The sequence below is a fragment of the Festucalex cinctus genome, chromosome 3, assembly GCF_051991245.1.
Source record: "Festucalex cinctus isolate MCC-2025b chromosome 3, RoL_Fcin_1.0, whole genome shotgun sequence".
NCBI lineage: Eukaryota > Metazoa > Chordata > Actinopteri > Syngnathiformes > Syngnathidae > Festucalex > Festucalex cinctus.
Window position 1 is genome coordinate 16,039,631 of NC_135413.1, and position 14,228 is coordinate 16,053,858.

The 14,228-nt window shown below is 38.1% G+C and overlaps 2 protein-coding genes across 3 annotated transcripts in view; one reads left to right on the forward strand and one right to left on the reverse strand.

Moving 5' to 3' along the window:
• Positions 1 to 4,195: 4,195 nt before the first annotated feature.
• Positions 4,196 to 5,715, reverse strand: fancf (FA complementation group F). The gene has a single exon (XM_077516092.1). The coding sequence runs from the start codon at positions 5,357 to 5,359 to the stop codon at positions 4,328 to 4,330; it is 1,032 nt and encodes a 343-aa protein (XP_077372218.1). The 5' UTR covers positions 5,360 to 5,715; the 3' UTR covers positions 4,196 to 4,327.
• gas2a (growth arrest-specific 2a) overlaps positions 5,271 to 14,228 on the forward strand; it is a 28,115-nt gene continuing 19,157 nt past the window's right edge. Inside the window, exons 1-3 of one of the 2 annotated variants that reach the window (XM_077516091.1) lie at positions 5,271 to 5,525; positions 6,178 to 6,272; positions 13,178 to 13,332. In XM_077516091.1, coding sequence (XP_077372217.1) covers positions 13,188 to 13,332 — 145 coding nt within the window. In that variant the 5' untranslated portion in view covers positions 5,271 to 5,525; positions 6,178 to 6,272; positions 13,178 to 13,187. The remainder of the gene's footprint in view (positions 5,526 to 6,177; positions 6,273 to 13,177; positions 13,333 to 14,228) is intronic. The other variant, XM_077516090.1, reaches the window with a different exon arrangement.

Sequence of the window (14,228 nt, forward strand, 5' to 3'; positions counted from 1 at the left end):
CTTTGTGCTGGTGAAGCACTTCTGATCACAATGTGGATAAATTGTGCAGGTAATGCGGAGGAATATTTGAAAGTAATTAAAAAGGGACATTTGTTGAGCTATGCAGAGGAAAATAATTTCATATATTTTTGATTAATATTCTTGGGTACAACTAAGACTAATATTTTGGAGTTTTAATATTTTTTTTCTCATTTGTATGGCGCTGAGTGACGGGAAAATATTGTAAACTCTTAATAACATTTTTTGATAACCTTGACCTACACATTTTCAAATTGATATAACAAAATGTCATTGTGTAGAAAATAATGTCACCGAAATATTGAGTATGTGAAAGGCTAAAAATAAAGAAATAAATAAATAAACAAAAAACAAAAAAAACATCCCACTGATCAAATATCAAGTGATTTGTTTGTTTCTGTTTAACAGAATACAAAAGTTGAAAGTTGCTGCATCTATTCAATTCTTACCATATGCAGTATTCTCGTCAATGTTGACCTTTTGGAAGATACCTGCATAACGTTTTAACCTAAAAACAGACAAAGAATTACATTAGAGTCAAATAATTAGCTACATGTTGTGTACTGTAGACTGTCAATTACAATGAAATAGCTCAAACTGGATAGTTGTGTTTTCACGGCAGTATATGCACAACAAAGCTTATTGGGGAGTCTGATGGCGCACTTTTCATAGATGTCCCTAAAAACTGCTCATGTGCATTCTCCCAAGACTTGGTGGTAACAACAACAAAAAAAGAAGACTTCTCTGCATGTTGATGATCCTCAGTGGTGTGGGACACAGGTGTGAAGAGTGGCCCCCACACCCCCACCTCTGTGATCTGTCACTGCAGGGGCTAGACGAGGCCAACGCCGGAGCATCTTAGGCACGTGCCAAGGGAGAGGGCTCTAAACCCTCGCCAGCCCCCCCCCAACCAACCCGCCTCTATTCAAACCACCAGATGGGGGATGGAGGAGACCTTTAATGAATGCTATCCCTCATCATGCTATAAAAGGCGCCTTCCACTTGTCTCCTTGCAGTTTGTTTGGGTGTTTGGGGGTAGTAAGACTTTTTCTCCGAAGACACTTCATTAGGAATAATCAAATGTGAACCAATTGTTCCTCCCTCTAAATCAGGGGTGTCAAACTCATGTTGGCTCAGGGGCCGCATGGAGGAAAATACATTATCAAGTGGGTCGCATCGGGAAAATAACGGTATATAACAAAAACAATTGCCGTCATTTATACGCAGATTTTCGTGGACCAGGCCTAAATTACGGAGCTCAACTGTAATTATATTGTTCCGAAAAATAACACGAATGCAAATGGAAGGCGGCAACACTTTGCCGGTATACGTTCCGGACGTGTTAAATTGACCTGTTTTGTATATATATTGTTACCATAATGCATTGCATGGTGCAGTTAATGATGTTATAAGGATGTTAATCCTTGTCATATCTATTTGTGTTACCAGTAATTGAATTTGTGTCGCATTTAACACGTTTAAGTCGGTGTATGATTACAAAAAAATAATAATTAAACAAACCGTAGTTTAAGTTGTGTGTAAAATTATGACATCAAGGATGACGATTCCCCGTACAAGTTGCATTGCTCATCTGAGGACTGCTTGTGAAATTACAAATCTATATGTTTTGATTGTGGCCGGCTGATTAATTAGTCCGAGATTACAATTTTTTTTACTTTACAAAATTATCTCACGGGCCGGATTAAACCCATTTGCGGGCCTGATCTGGCCCGCAAGCCGTATGTTTGACACCACTGCTCTAAATTAACAACTGCTGCAAACTATTAACACAATAATCAAGAGTGGACATAAGCTATGGTATTGAAGCTCTATTATGAGAAAATAATTTAATCGTGCACCAAAGAGAAGAAAAAAATGACTTGGTGAAATGCACCATTTTTAAAAGGTTTTGTGTGACAAAACATTCTGTTGGTGCTCACTAAAAAGCATGTATTGTTCTTTTTTTCATGTGTTAAAAATAACTTTTGAATAAAAATATTCATGAAATTTGGAAATAATGCATTTTTTAAAGCAATAAAATTTTCCCAATGCCACTATCTGTCACCAGGGGGTGTTTGAGATGTAGTAGATGCTGCTAGAGTACTTTCGCTTTTCATGTTGGTATTTAATAACTTGAAGAATTTATTGTCTGATTCGACCTTTGTGTTTGTTTGTTTTTAAGTGTTGCTTTTTTTTCTCTTTTGTGTCTTTTTCGACAGCACGGTTCTGTTTTGAATTGGATGTTGGTTTTTTAATTAATAAAGAAAGCAAAGGCAAAAATGAAAATGTAACCTTCACTGTTCAAAAACGTCAACTAAAAGCTCATTAAAATATTGTGATGTATTACAATTAGATAGAATAGAACTATTTTCATCTCAGTCAAGGTGTGTTTCTTTTTCATGTGGGAGCTGACAGTAATCATCACCATGGCAACATTTCCGCTGTGCATTGTGTGTGTGAGACTATGAAAAAAAAAAAAAAAAAAAGTGAGTCCCAAACATGTTAACTCTGTTTGGAAATGTGGAAATTGCCATTGGACTTGCGGAATTGCTAATTGGTTTTAGTGTGCTACATCTGCGTGATGAAAATCCAATCGCGATCATTTGCATGTTTTTACAACAGAGGAGCAGGTGAGACCCCTTTAATCCATCCCCTTTTGTCAGCCACATATGTTCAGCCCGCCTCGGAAATAAATTGGTTGTGTACACGCGGGCCGTTACTCTGTGACCCTTGTCTGTCACCGCGTGAATTGCTTTCACGGCGTGTTAAACGAGCCGTGGCTGTGTTGGTGTTTGCATGCACGCGATGTCGGGCCTGGAATCGGCGGCGCAGCACACACCAGCTATTGTGCAGCCTGTGATTGAACGCACAGGATGCGCCTAATTGATCCCTTGCCACAGAGGTGATGTGGCCTATAAGCAGCCATGTGTGAATTCAAAATTTGTCTGACACAGAAAGACGCAAAATATTGAAAATTTGAATAAAAATGCTTGCTAACATTTTTGGGTTGAGTTTCCCTTTATTTTTATTTTTGTCTTGGACAAACAAAACAAAATGTGCAGGGAGTTCCCAGGTTCATCAACATGTCTTAAAATTTAAAGGGATAATTCGGATTTTTTGACATGAATCTCTAGTTCACCCACACCTCCAGTGTGTGTGATCAGCACTGACTTACCCCTGACAGCGTTCTGTGATACGAGTTCTGGTCCGGTGTTGGATGAGAGGAAAATAATCCAGCAAGTTGGCTGGGGTCACGGAAATAAAGCGTTTTTCTTCTAAAAAAAACAATTTGTGTTCAAAAGAGTGATACATTTGCATCACTAAACTCCTTTCTGAAAAAAAGTCAGACGCCATTACCGCCGGGCACTATTTTTATTTTTCTGTTCGTTAGTATCACTGTGAGCACACCCCACACCACAGGTAATAATGGCGTCTGACTTTTTTTTTTTTCCCAGAAAGGAGTTTAGTGATGCAAATGTATCACTCTTTTGAACACAAATTGTTTTTAGAAGAAAAACTCTCTGTGACCCAAGCCAACTTGCTGGACTACTGTCCTCTCGACCAACACCGGACCAGAACTCGTATCACAGAACGCTGTCAGGGGTAAGTCAGTGATGATCGCACACACTGGAGGTGAGGATGAAATAGAGATTCATGTAAAAAAATCCGAACTATCTCTTTAATGAAAACTTAGAATAGCTTGCTAAAGTTTTCTACAGTAAATATTTTTTTCCAAAATGTTTATATAACTGAATTGTTGAAATTTCACTCAGCTTTGTTATATGTTCAAACAAAAACAAAACATGCAGCATTCCAGGCTCAACACCATCTCTTATAAATTTAATGAACATTTAAACCATCTCTTCTTGGCGATATAATTTTTTTTAAAAAAGGCAGATGCCGAGATGCGTCAAAATGTCGAATATCTATGCTTATAATAGGCCCAGCCAATAATCAGTCAATCCCTACTCTTAATTGAAACCTTCTTAGCTCCTCGATGCTTCAACGACAACCCAAAGTTGTTTTCAGGCCACCATGTTAAGGAGCATCTTAATCTTAGGCCAGGCACACATAAGGAGTCCTCAAATCTTAAATCTTTGTGTACCTAATAACATAAATGCGATGTAAATGTTAGAGCCAGCAAAGAAAAAATATATCTTATGTTCAGGAAACAGAATTTATTTTCCCCATTCTCTAAATTTATTCAGCATGTTGTTTCTCTGATTTAATGACAATTTTACAGAAGAGAAAAAAAAAAGATATAGATGACATTTTAAAATAAATTAGTAGATATAACCTTGAAAATATGTTATCCTTCTAGCTGCGACTGATAGTTGCGTATTTCTGTTAAGAGATCTCCCCACACACTTAGTCCTCTGACATCAAAGTCTCCATCTGATATCCTCAAATCATTTAGTTCTTTTTCTACATTACTTCTTAGAAGGGGACATGCCTCGAATAAGACCACAAAACGCTCACTTATTTCCTGAAAAGTCACTTTGGGACTTGTGCCTCTTTGCACCCATTCGCCATCGTCGACACAATACTCCATATCTCCGACCCACTTTTTAAGAACAACACAGTACATGTCCCTAAATTTGACATGTTTTTTGGTCAGGTCTTTAAGAAGAGATGTAGGCAGTATGAAGCACATGTTCTGCAGCAGGCTGTGTTTTTGCTGGAGCCAGTCCCGGAGAAAATCCAGTGAAGCAGTTCGTCCATGCACGTTTTCTCCAGTCAGCAAAGCGGCAGCGAGGACCAGACACAAATGTTCCACTTCTTTGCATCCCTGGAGAATCGAGTCAAGAAAACGCTGTGCCCGGCAAACTCCACCGCCTCGGCTCAGCAGGGCGTGAAGGCTCTCCGTCAACATGGCGGCCTGCACTTCAGCGCTGGCGTCTGACTGAACCGTGAGAGGACTCAAGATTTTCTGAGCAGATTTGCATTGAATGATCCCGGTGACATCCTGATACTCTCTTGGTTTGATGTGTGCCGGTTTTGTAGTGTCAAAGAGGATCTTCATGATGGAGAGGGGCAGATTAGGGTTCTTCAGCAGCCCTGTCAGCAACAAGTGCTGGCATTGTGATAGGTCCAAAAAAGAGATGTCAGCGTAGTCAGCAAAGACAGCTCGCAAACTGCAATTAGTGTTGTGTAGTTGCATCTCCATAATCCCTCTTATTCCGGGGTTTTGGTGGAATTTGGAAAAAAGGTGCTCGCAGTAGCAGGCCCAGTGAAATGCCCGAGAGAGAGACTGTCGCTCCCACAGACGGACGTCACTGCTGCGCGCCGCCACCGCCAGCAACTCGACCGTCCTCGACAAGTTCTTCAGCACCGCCTCCATGCGGGGCTCTCGGCGAGCACGGGAACACCGCCGAGCAGCCTCGGTGCTCGACTCAGACGGAGGGCAGCAGAAATAGCCCCCAAATGTTCTCCTTATGACGAGCAACGCGGCGCCTTCGAAGCTACACGTTAACTAGCATGAACCGGCTAGCTGCAATGATAGCGTGGTGAGTTCGAACGTCACGTAAATTGAAAGCGCTTTAAAAATGTTCCTCCCGAATACAGACAACGTTTATGGGCTACATACATCGCTTGTTTAACGTAAGACTTTATAAACCACTAAACTTACGTTCAATTTTCCACATTATCCTTGATCTTTTTTGTATGTGCCGCTTGGACTAGTGCGCATGCGCTTTGGAGGGCTGACGCTTGTACACTTCCTTCAAAATAAATGCCTCTTTAACCCTTGAGTGGTACACTATTATTATTGTCTTTGTACTTATTTACTTGTTAACCTAAGTAACACAAATTGCACAAACGGATAAATTTGACACATTTCTACCCACTTGCATTTTTTTTTTTTTGCTGAAAGATTTATTTTGATTAAAATAAGTGTAAAACAATTCACAATCGTTGCATTCTCAACTATTTACCTTATCATCATCACACAAATAAAATGAAACAGCACAATGTGCATGGGTGACTTTATCGAGCTGTTTTATTGAATGAATGTAATCCAGTGAATGAGGCAGCATGTTAGTGAGGGGAGGTGGGGAGATCAAACTTCCCTCCCATCAACTATGTGTATTCATGTAGTCAGCTCGTTGTGCAGATCTTGCCGGTCCAATCTGTAGTTGAGTTCTGCAGCTTAACCTGTAGGAGGGTGCACGGCAGTGAAAAGCATGAAAAGTGGGACCGGGCAGCTCAGAGGACGAGTGAGAGGAAGGTGTGCACCCAGCAGCTGAAACCTGAGGGTGAGCACTGATAACAATTTGCCTTTTTGTACACTTTATGCACTGCTTGCCTTCACTCCTGTTCCCAACTTGTTTGAATTTCATGTTAAATGGCAGTGAAAGTTTTAGCAACTTCTAGGATTAAATAAAATGTTACTTGTTGACAGCTAAAAGCCGATAAATGCTGTTTAGATTAATATAAATGATGACTTGTATGTTCTAGCTGTGGGGATGGTTTTAATTAGGCAGTGGACGCTTTGATTTGTGTCATAACTCATTAGTGGTGGATTTTCTGATGAGTTTGAAATATATCAACATTGCTGTGGTAAAATGCAGCATGATTAAAGAACAATTTTATTCAGTTGAATTCAGGCACAGCGGCAAATCATGTGTGGTGAAGGAATTTCCATATGAACACATCCATATGTTTTATAATAGGATGACTAACCGAAACGTTATTTATTGACAGTGTATGCGAAGCACATGGTTTAATAAAGGCCTGCTGTAGCCTGTTTCAAAATGAACGAACCCAGGGTTAACTGCATGGCACATGATCACAGATGAGGTTTTATGACTCGTGGGTGAAACACTTTTCTTGCAAGTTCAGAAGAAATAAAGTTGTTGTTAAATGCAGCAGATGATGCAAATTGACTTACGGCAGTGAGGGCACATGCAACATTTACATGTGAACACAGTGAACTTTTGCCCCTGTTGAAATGGACAAATCTTGCTCCAGATCTCGAGACCCGAGTGCATGACATGCAGAAAACGGTTAACCAGCAGAGACACTCTTGATTTTTTTTTTTTTGTAATTGATTCATCTGCAGCAATCTGCAGCCAGTCACGGTATGTTATGGAGCCTTCACGGCAGTCATGAGGCCTCTCGGTCTGAGGAATGTTTACCTTTATATTCGTTGTATATTTGACCATTATTGCGCAGGTCTTCTGTTCCTAATCCTGAGTCAACATCTGGATCTGGAATCTGATGCCGGGACGGTTTAGTGGGATGGTTATACGTACAAAAAGTCCAACAGGGAGGCAAGGTCGGGTATGTTTTTTGACCCACACTTGAGGAGGTCAGGCAACAGTGTGGTGCCAGGCCAGAACAACAATTGGTTGTTTCTTTTAAAGACATTTCCCAAGGAAGATGTGGCTTAAACCTCACTGAGATGTTTGAGTCACATTTCTAGAGAACAATGCAGCTTTTGAGATACATGTAGACAAATCAAACGAGCTACAGTATGTCTAATGATGGGAATTGCTAAGTGAGGTCAATAACATTTTTTTTTTACATGGTGGATCATCAACCACTGAGATTATGTGCTTTGACTCACAATGTATCCATCAAGGGCAATGTACTTTTTAGTGTAGTCAACAAATAGACTGTTCAATTTAGGGCAAAATTTCATGACATAAATGTGTGTTAGCTTGTGGGAGTGGCAATGTAGATCAACAGAATTGATCAGGTTAAATTCAACTCTGTGTTGTATGTGTCAGGTTTTGAATACAGTATAAAGAAGCAATAAAATAACAACATATGCATAATTTTATGCATTTTACTCATAGGTAATTGAACGTGGCTTTACTGGTGAAGAACTAGGGCTGGGTATCGATTCTAATTTCCTCAGTCGATTTGATTTCGATTCACAAGAGTTCAGTTTGATTTGATTCTGTTTTTGCTTTCAATTTGATTTGATTCACTTCACTTCCATCCGATATTGATTAATTATGGATCATTAAGTCTTTTTACATATCAAGGACATGATAAAAACTCCACAAACATTAAATTCCAAATTAAATTTTGAAGATGAAGTAACTGGTTAAATGATTTAGTGTTATAATCACTTAAGTGTTACGCAAACATTTGCATCAGCAAGGATCAGTTGAAAATATTTTCATAGTTCTAATTCAATAATTGTAAGTATAATTTCCGATTCTGAATTGTCAGTAAGTCAGTTTGTCACAAATATTAAAAATTCATATTTAAAATTCATGTGAACAGTAAATGTCAAGAAAACAGTAAAATACAAAAAAAACCTCATCATTAAAATTAATTTTATTATAAATTTGTGGGGAAAAGAGCTATTAAAATAATAGTTTTGGGGTTTTATTAATAGATATCAGGCTTTAAAAAGTAAATTCGATTCAATATTGATTATTTATTTATTAAACCCAGCCATATGCAGAACCATGTATGTTTTTATCTTGTTTATTCATACTTGAACGTTTTCATTTTACTTCGGGAGTGGAGCACTGACTAGCAGATAATGCTTCCAAAAAATAAATAAATAATCTAATAGATTATAAGAAAAATAGTTGGTATGGCTGAGGTTTTAAGCAGTAGTTCTTCAGTCAAGCGTTGTCATATAGTTGAAAGAGCTGTAGCCTTTTTGTTGTATAATTGTTCTTGTTGTTGTTTGGGCTGCACGATATTGAAAAAACATGCGATATGCGATATGCTTGCTGAACATAGCGATATCGATATTATTGCGATATTTAACATGTACCTAAAGAAATTACATTTTTATTACCGAATGAAAGAAAAACATTTTCCATGGGGCAAAATAAGCAACCTTCAGGTAATCTTAGTTAATGAATTGTAATTATGTCTTGATAATTTTCAAGTATGGAATGGCGCTGCACATTTTAGTCAGCATCTGACTGGTCAAATTCATATAAAAAGCATAAAATTCCACATAAAACTTATTGCGTGCCTTTGCGATATACATATTGCAAGGGCCAATATAGCAATATCGATATTTTTTCGATATATTGTGCAGCCCTAGTTGTTGTTTAAACTTGCACTACTTTTAATTTGATTTGTATGTATATTGCTGATTGTGCACGTTGTTCCATAAAGCAAAAAAAAAAAAAAAAAAGTTGCGAGAGCTACAGAATATGCACCATATAGTAGCTGCTGAATGAACTTTCCCCACTGATTGAGAGGCTAACCAATGCTAAATCAACCAGACTGGCCTACAATGTTCTTGTTTGAAGCTGTGAGACATGAGAACTTGTCCCTCTGCCCCCATTCTATCTGCCAGTCTGCTCATCGTGCAGGTGGGAATGTCGCACCTGTGTGCTGCTGCTGACCGCCTTCTGAGTTTAAGATGTAAAGGCAGTTCAAGGTGTGCTCGTTTCCAGGAAGAAAACATGACCTTGGCGGCATGTCAACGTTGAGATGTCTATAGTATGATTTTGTGTGATCCAGGTTTAGAGAGAGTCCTGGATGTATTCTTTGAACATATAGGGAGGCTTACATTCATTGTTTGAAAAAGCTCCTCTTGAACTTTGCATATGAGGCTATTTGCGTACCATGAGGGCTGATATGTGTTATATTTGAGTCAAAAGGAAAACTCATTCTGCATTGACTTTGGCTGACCGCCACAACAATCTAAAAATGATATGATGATTTTATATAAGTTTTTACCTCATTCAATGCCATTGACAAGTATACTTGTCAATTGTATTTTTTAGAGCGGTGCTAAATGGGGGCGAATCTGAGCATGCTCCACTGTAAATATCAAACTTGGAAACAACTTTACTGATGCCCAACAACCGGTAGATGACATCATTGCCCCATTTTATAGGAAATAAACACAGTTTCAGAGTCCATGGGAGAAATGGCTGTATTTTGGCAAACCTACATTTTTCTGCTGTCAATTATAAAAGAACGGGACGGGACAAAAAGTAGGGAGTCTATTCTGTTATTTGGTAGATTCGGTTTATATATAATTATTGAATGTAATATCACGTGAGTATTGGAAATGTAAAAATTTTCTATAATGACTGGCAGTGAATGAGTTTTAAAGGGGTGTCAAAATTAGTGCATTAAATTTTGAGTTAAAGTTCCTTTAACACCACAAATTTTTTAAAACATGTACTTATAAACTCTACCGGGGGAAATCTAGTCGCAGCACAGCAGACACGTCCACGTCAAAATTTAGCAGTAATAAATTTAATAATAATGCATCTATTTGAGACTTGGGGTCAAGTTGTATTTTACAAATTTAAAAATGTCCAGAATTTCAAAAGTTACTTCATGTTAAAGATTAGATAGATCTTGTAAAAAGAAAAATACGCTGAGTTGTCACCAATGTCTTACAAATGCAATTATGCCATCTCGTGACAGAAAAATGACCTCAGCACAAATCAGTATCACACTTGTTTTTTTACAGTACAGTAAATCTTTTTTATTTGAACTCTTATGAATTATTATGAAGATGATGTATCATTGAGTAAAAAAGGCAGACATATTTTTATTAATTTAACATTTTTTCCACTTTTATGTTAACAAGAGTATGAAAACTTGGAAAAAAATACTTTATTGTACATTTAGAACAGATATTACATTTGCGAATAATCATGAGTTAACTATTGAAGTCATGCGATTAATTACGACAAAAAATTTTAATCGCCTGACACCCCTAATTTTACAATGTCATTTTTACAAAAATCTAATCTAATTCCAGTATTAATTGTAAAGAAACGCTTGTGAACCCTTTGGAATTGACCGTTTGTTATCAAAAAGTGGTCGTAAAACGTAACAACAACAGTAAGTCATAACAATAGAAAAGCAATAATACTGTTTTCATGTTTTAACTCCACACAGCACTGTCATTGTTTTCCTCAAATGGCCTCTTGTTGCTAACTAATTACATTATTTTAATTAAATATTTTTCAAATACTGTAACATAATGTTGAAATTATTACGGTAAATAAAAACAATTGTAATCAGGTTTTTGAAAATGGTATACAATAGTCATACTCACCCTATTACTTAGTGCTTCTCAATTATTTTCTGTCATGCCCCCCAGTAAGAAGAACCCCCCACCCCCACCCCCTACCCCGCCGCTCGTGCGACTATAAATAGTATCAATTGTCTATAAAATTGTTATAAGCACACCTCAGCATAAAACTGTATCCGTATGAACGTATAAGAGAATAAAAAAAAGGAAGAAATATGGACCAACTTACAACAAAGAATAGCTTTATTAACTGTAACAGAAAAGATTTAAACTACATCTGAAATTCAAAAATAAAATTAAATCCTTAATTAAACTATAAAAAATTTTTGACTGACCATGTCAAACCATATAATACGGAAAAATAAAATTACATAAAATCAATCAATAATAATGTATTCAAACTGATCACCAACATTAACTCAGAAGCACAATATTAAAAAAAACGTTTAACCTGCAAAACAAAAATATATAAAATAATTTGTGCTGATTTTTTTACTTTTTATTTTTTTTGCTGTGTGCAAAGCGCACATGCTCAGTGCAAACAAAACCCCAACACACCGAGCGAATGCTCCCTGCGCACACGCTGCAAATAATGAGCGTGCCACTGCCCCCTAATGTAGTGGAGGTGCAATTGCACTTTATTCTAGGACAGTGAAAAAAATAAAAATAAAAACATTAAAAAAAGCATGTTCCCCGAGGTCAAACGTCCCCTTGATGGAGCCTCGTGCCCCACTGGGGGGGCCCGCACCACTATTTGAGAAGCACTGCCCTATAGCAACTTGGGGCAAAGACCTTTGGCACCTCAGTAGTCAAAGTACAGAGAAATAACATGCTAAAAAAAAATACTCCAAAATCATATAGGAACGTTTGATGTGTTGTTTTTCAATAAATCATGCTCAGTATGTCATCATGTCTGCACAGCCGCGTTACCATGCCAGCAGTCGTTGCGTTGGAATTCCCAACTTGCATCTGTGGAGTAAAATGCGAACGATTTCCAACGCTTGGCAAAGCTGAATATTGGAAGGCTGTGTTGAGTCAATGAAATGACATTACAGGAGCTGAGGAGTGGTTAAATATGGCTTTGAATATTGATGGCAAGTGCAGTCCCTCGCCAGGCTGCATTCATACGGCCTGCCGCCTTGTTGAGTTTGCTGAAGCAACTTAAACTACACACGATGGACTGGAAGACGCTATTTTGTTTTCCTGAAAAGAAGTCCAGCTGTTTTAACGTGCTTCTTATCTGTCATCCATTGATGTCATCACGTGTACTGTACTGTAAACCACATCGCTATTTGGCCCACAGGACAAAATCTTTTTGCTCTTGTTTTCGTTCAAGGCACCTCTGTTCCTTGTGGGAATTACAGGCCGGAATGTCAGCTGTTAGAACAAAACTTCCCACACACAAATCACATGTTAAAACCTCCTTGTTCAGTTTGGCTTTATATCACACATATTTTGAAGAATGAACATTATTGCCACAAAAGTAAAAGTACAGGGAGTACTCGAGTTAAGGCGCACTCGACCTAAAGCGTTTTGACTTTACAACGCTTACACCCTGTCCGCCATTTTGGCTCCTCGTCTGCAGTGTTTTTCACTGTCCGCTATTTAGCCCTTAGCTAGCTTGCGCTTGTGCACTTGTGGGAGTATTTTTGGCTTTTTCTGCCTCTTTTATTTTTTCCCACATCATGGCCCCAAAGAAGAAAGCTACATCTTCTATCAATGTTGGCCCAGTGAAAAGAAAAGCAGTTACCATGGAAACGACGCTAGACATCATAAAATGATCACAGAAGGGAGAGACACCGACGAACATCGGCAAAGACTTCAGCTTCAGTCGGACAGCGTCTTGGTTTTTTTGTTTGTTTGTTTTTTAATGTATTTTCGATTTTTTTATGCAAATTATTTTGATGTGAATATTGACTTTAATGGCGAAATTCAACTTAAGTCGAAATTCGGGTTACATCGCTAGCGTAGGAACGTACACGCACGTACTTACTGGCCATTTCATTAGGCACAATCTAATAAGATGTAGTAATATAATTGGCCATTGACGCTCACTGTCTCAAATGTCAAAACAAAGCATTATTGGCAATAATAATAATAATAATAATAATAATAATAAAATTGATCCAATGCATACGGATGTTCATGCTTCCTGTCTTCTGTCTCTCACTGCCTTAGGTTATCCATAATGTGCAGCTCCCTGAGTCCCAAACATCCAAGCAGCCCAGGCCTGACAGACATGCAGCAGTACCACCAGTGGCTGGCGAGTCGACATGAAGCCAGCTTGTTGCCTATGAAGGAAGACCTCGCCCTGTGGCTCACTAATATGCTTGGTGAGTGCATTTTTGTCCCGCCAACCCGCTATCAGGTTACCTTGTGAAAATGCAAGCATAGAAAGTGCATTGACTTAAAAATAGCTCACCCTCAAAAACCCTTTGAATCAACTCTTCCAGGTGCATTACTGTAAATTTAAGTCAAGCTGAACCACCAGTCTTGACATAATCGCCTATAGATTTGCCTTAATTGAATAATGGGCGTCATTACGGCTCTGGGATAATGCAGCGCCAGTGGTGAGGGGGAGTGGAAGAGAAGCAGCAGGGTTACTATTGTCTAATAAATCACTGCGTGCTCTCTTGTTAAACAGAAATGCATTGACAAAACAAATGCATGAATAACATAGTAGCTCTAATTTGATTTAAATCAGGTATGTGCTTATAGTAAATAATACGACTTGAGAAAAAGTAAGTCAGCTCAGTTTGTGGATTATAGGTAGAGATAGACTGATGTGTATATATATTAGGGGTGTGAATTGCCTAGTACCCGACGATTCGATTCGTATCACGATTCATAGGTCACGATTCGATTCGATACCGATTAATCCCAATACGAATATATGAGACGATTGTTGCGATTTTTCTAATTTAAATTTAGAAAATACTAATCAGTAAACTTGTACAGTGTAAGATTTGTATGAAAATTATTATTTATTTATCTAAAACTTCAGTCTTATACAGGTTGTAATCTGTTTCATGTTTGAACAGCATTGAAATAAAAATATTAAGGCTTAATGTACCATTAACATAACATTCGTCCATGTTTAAGGTGTGAACCCTAAGACGTTTTAGTGAATATTTTTCCATCAAAAATGGATATTTAAAAATCGATTCAGCCGCCTATTGAATCGATTCGAGAATTGCGGGATGTAATATCGCGATATATTGCCGAATCG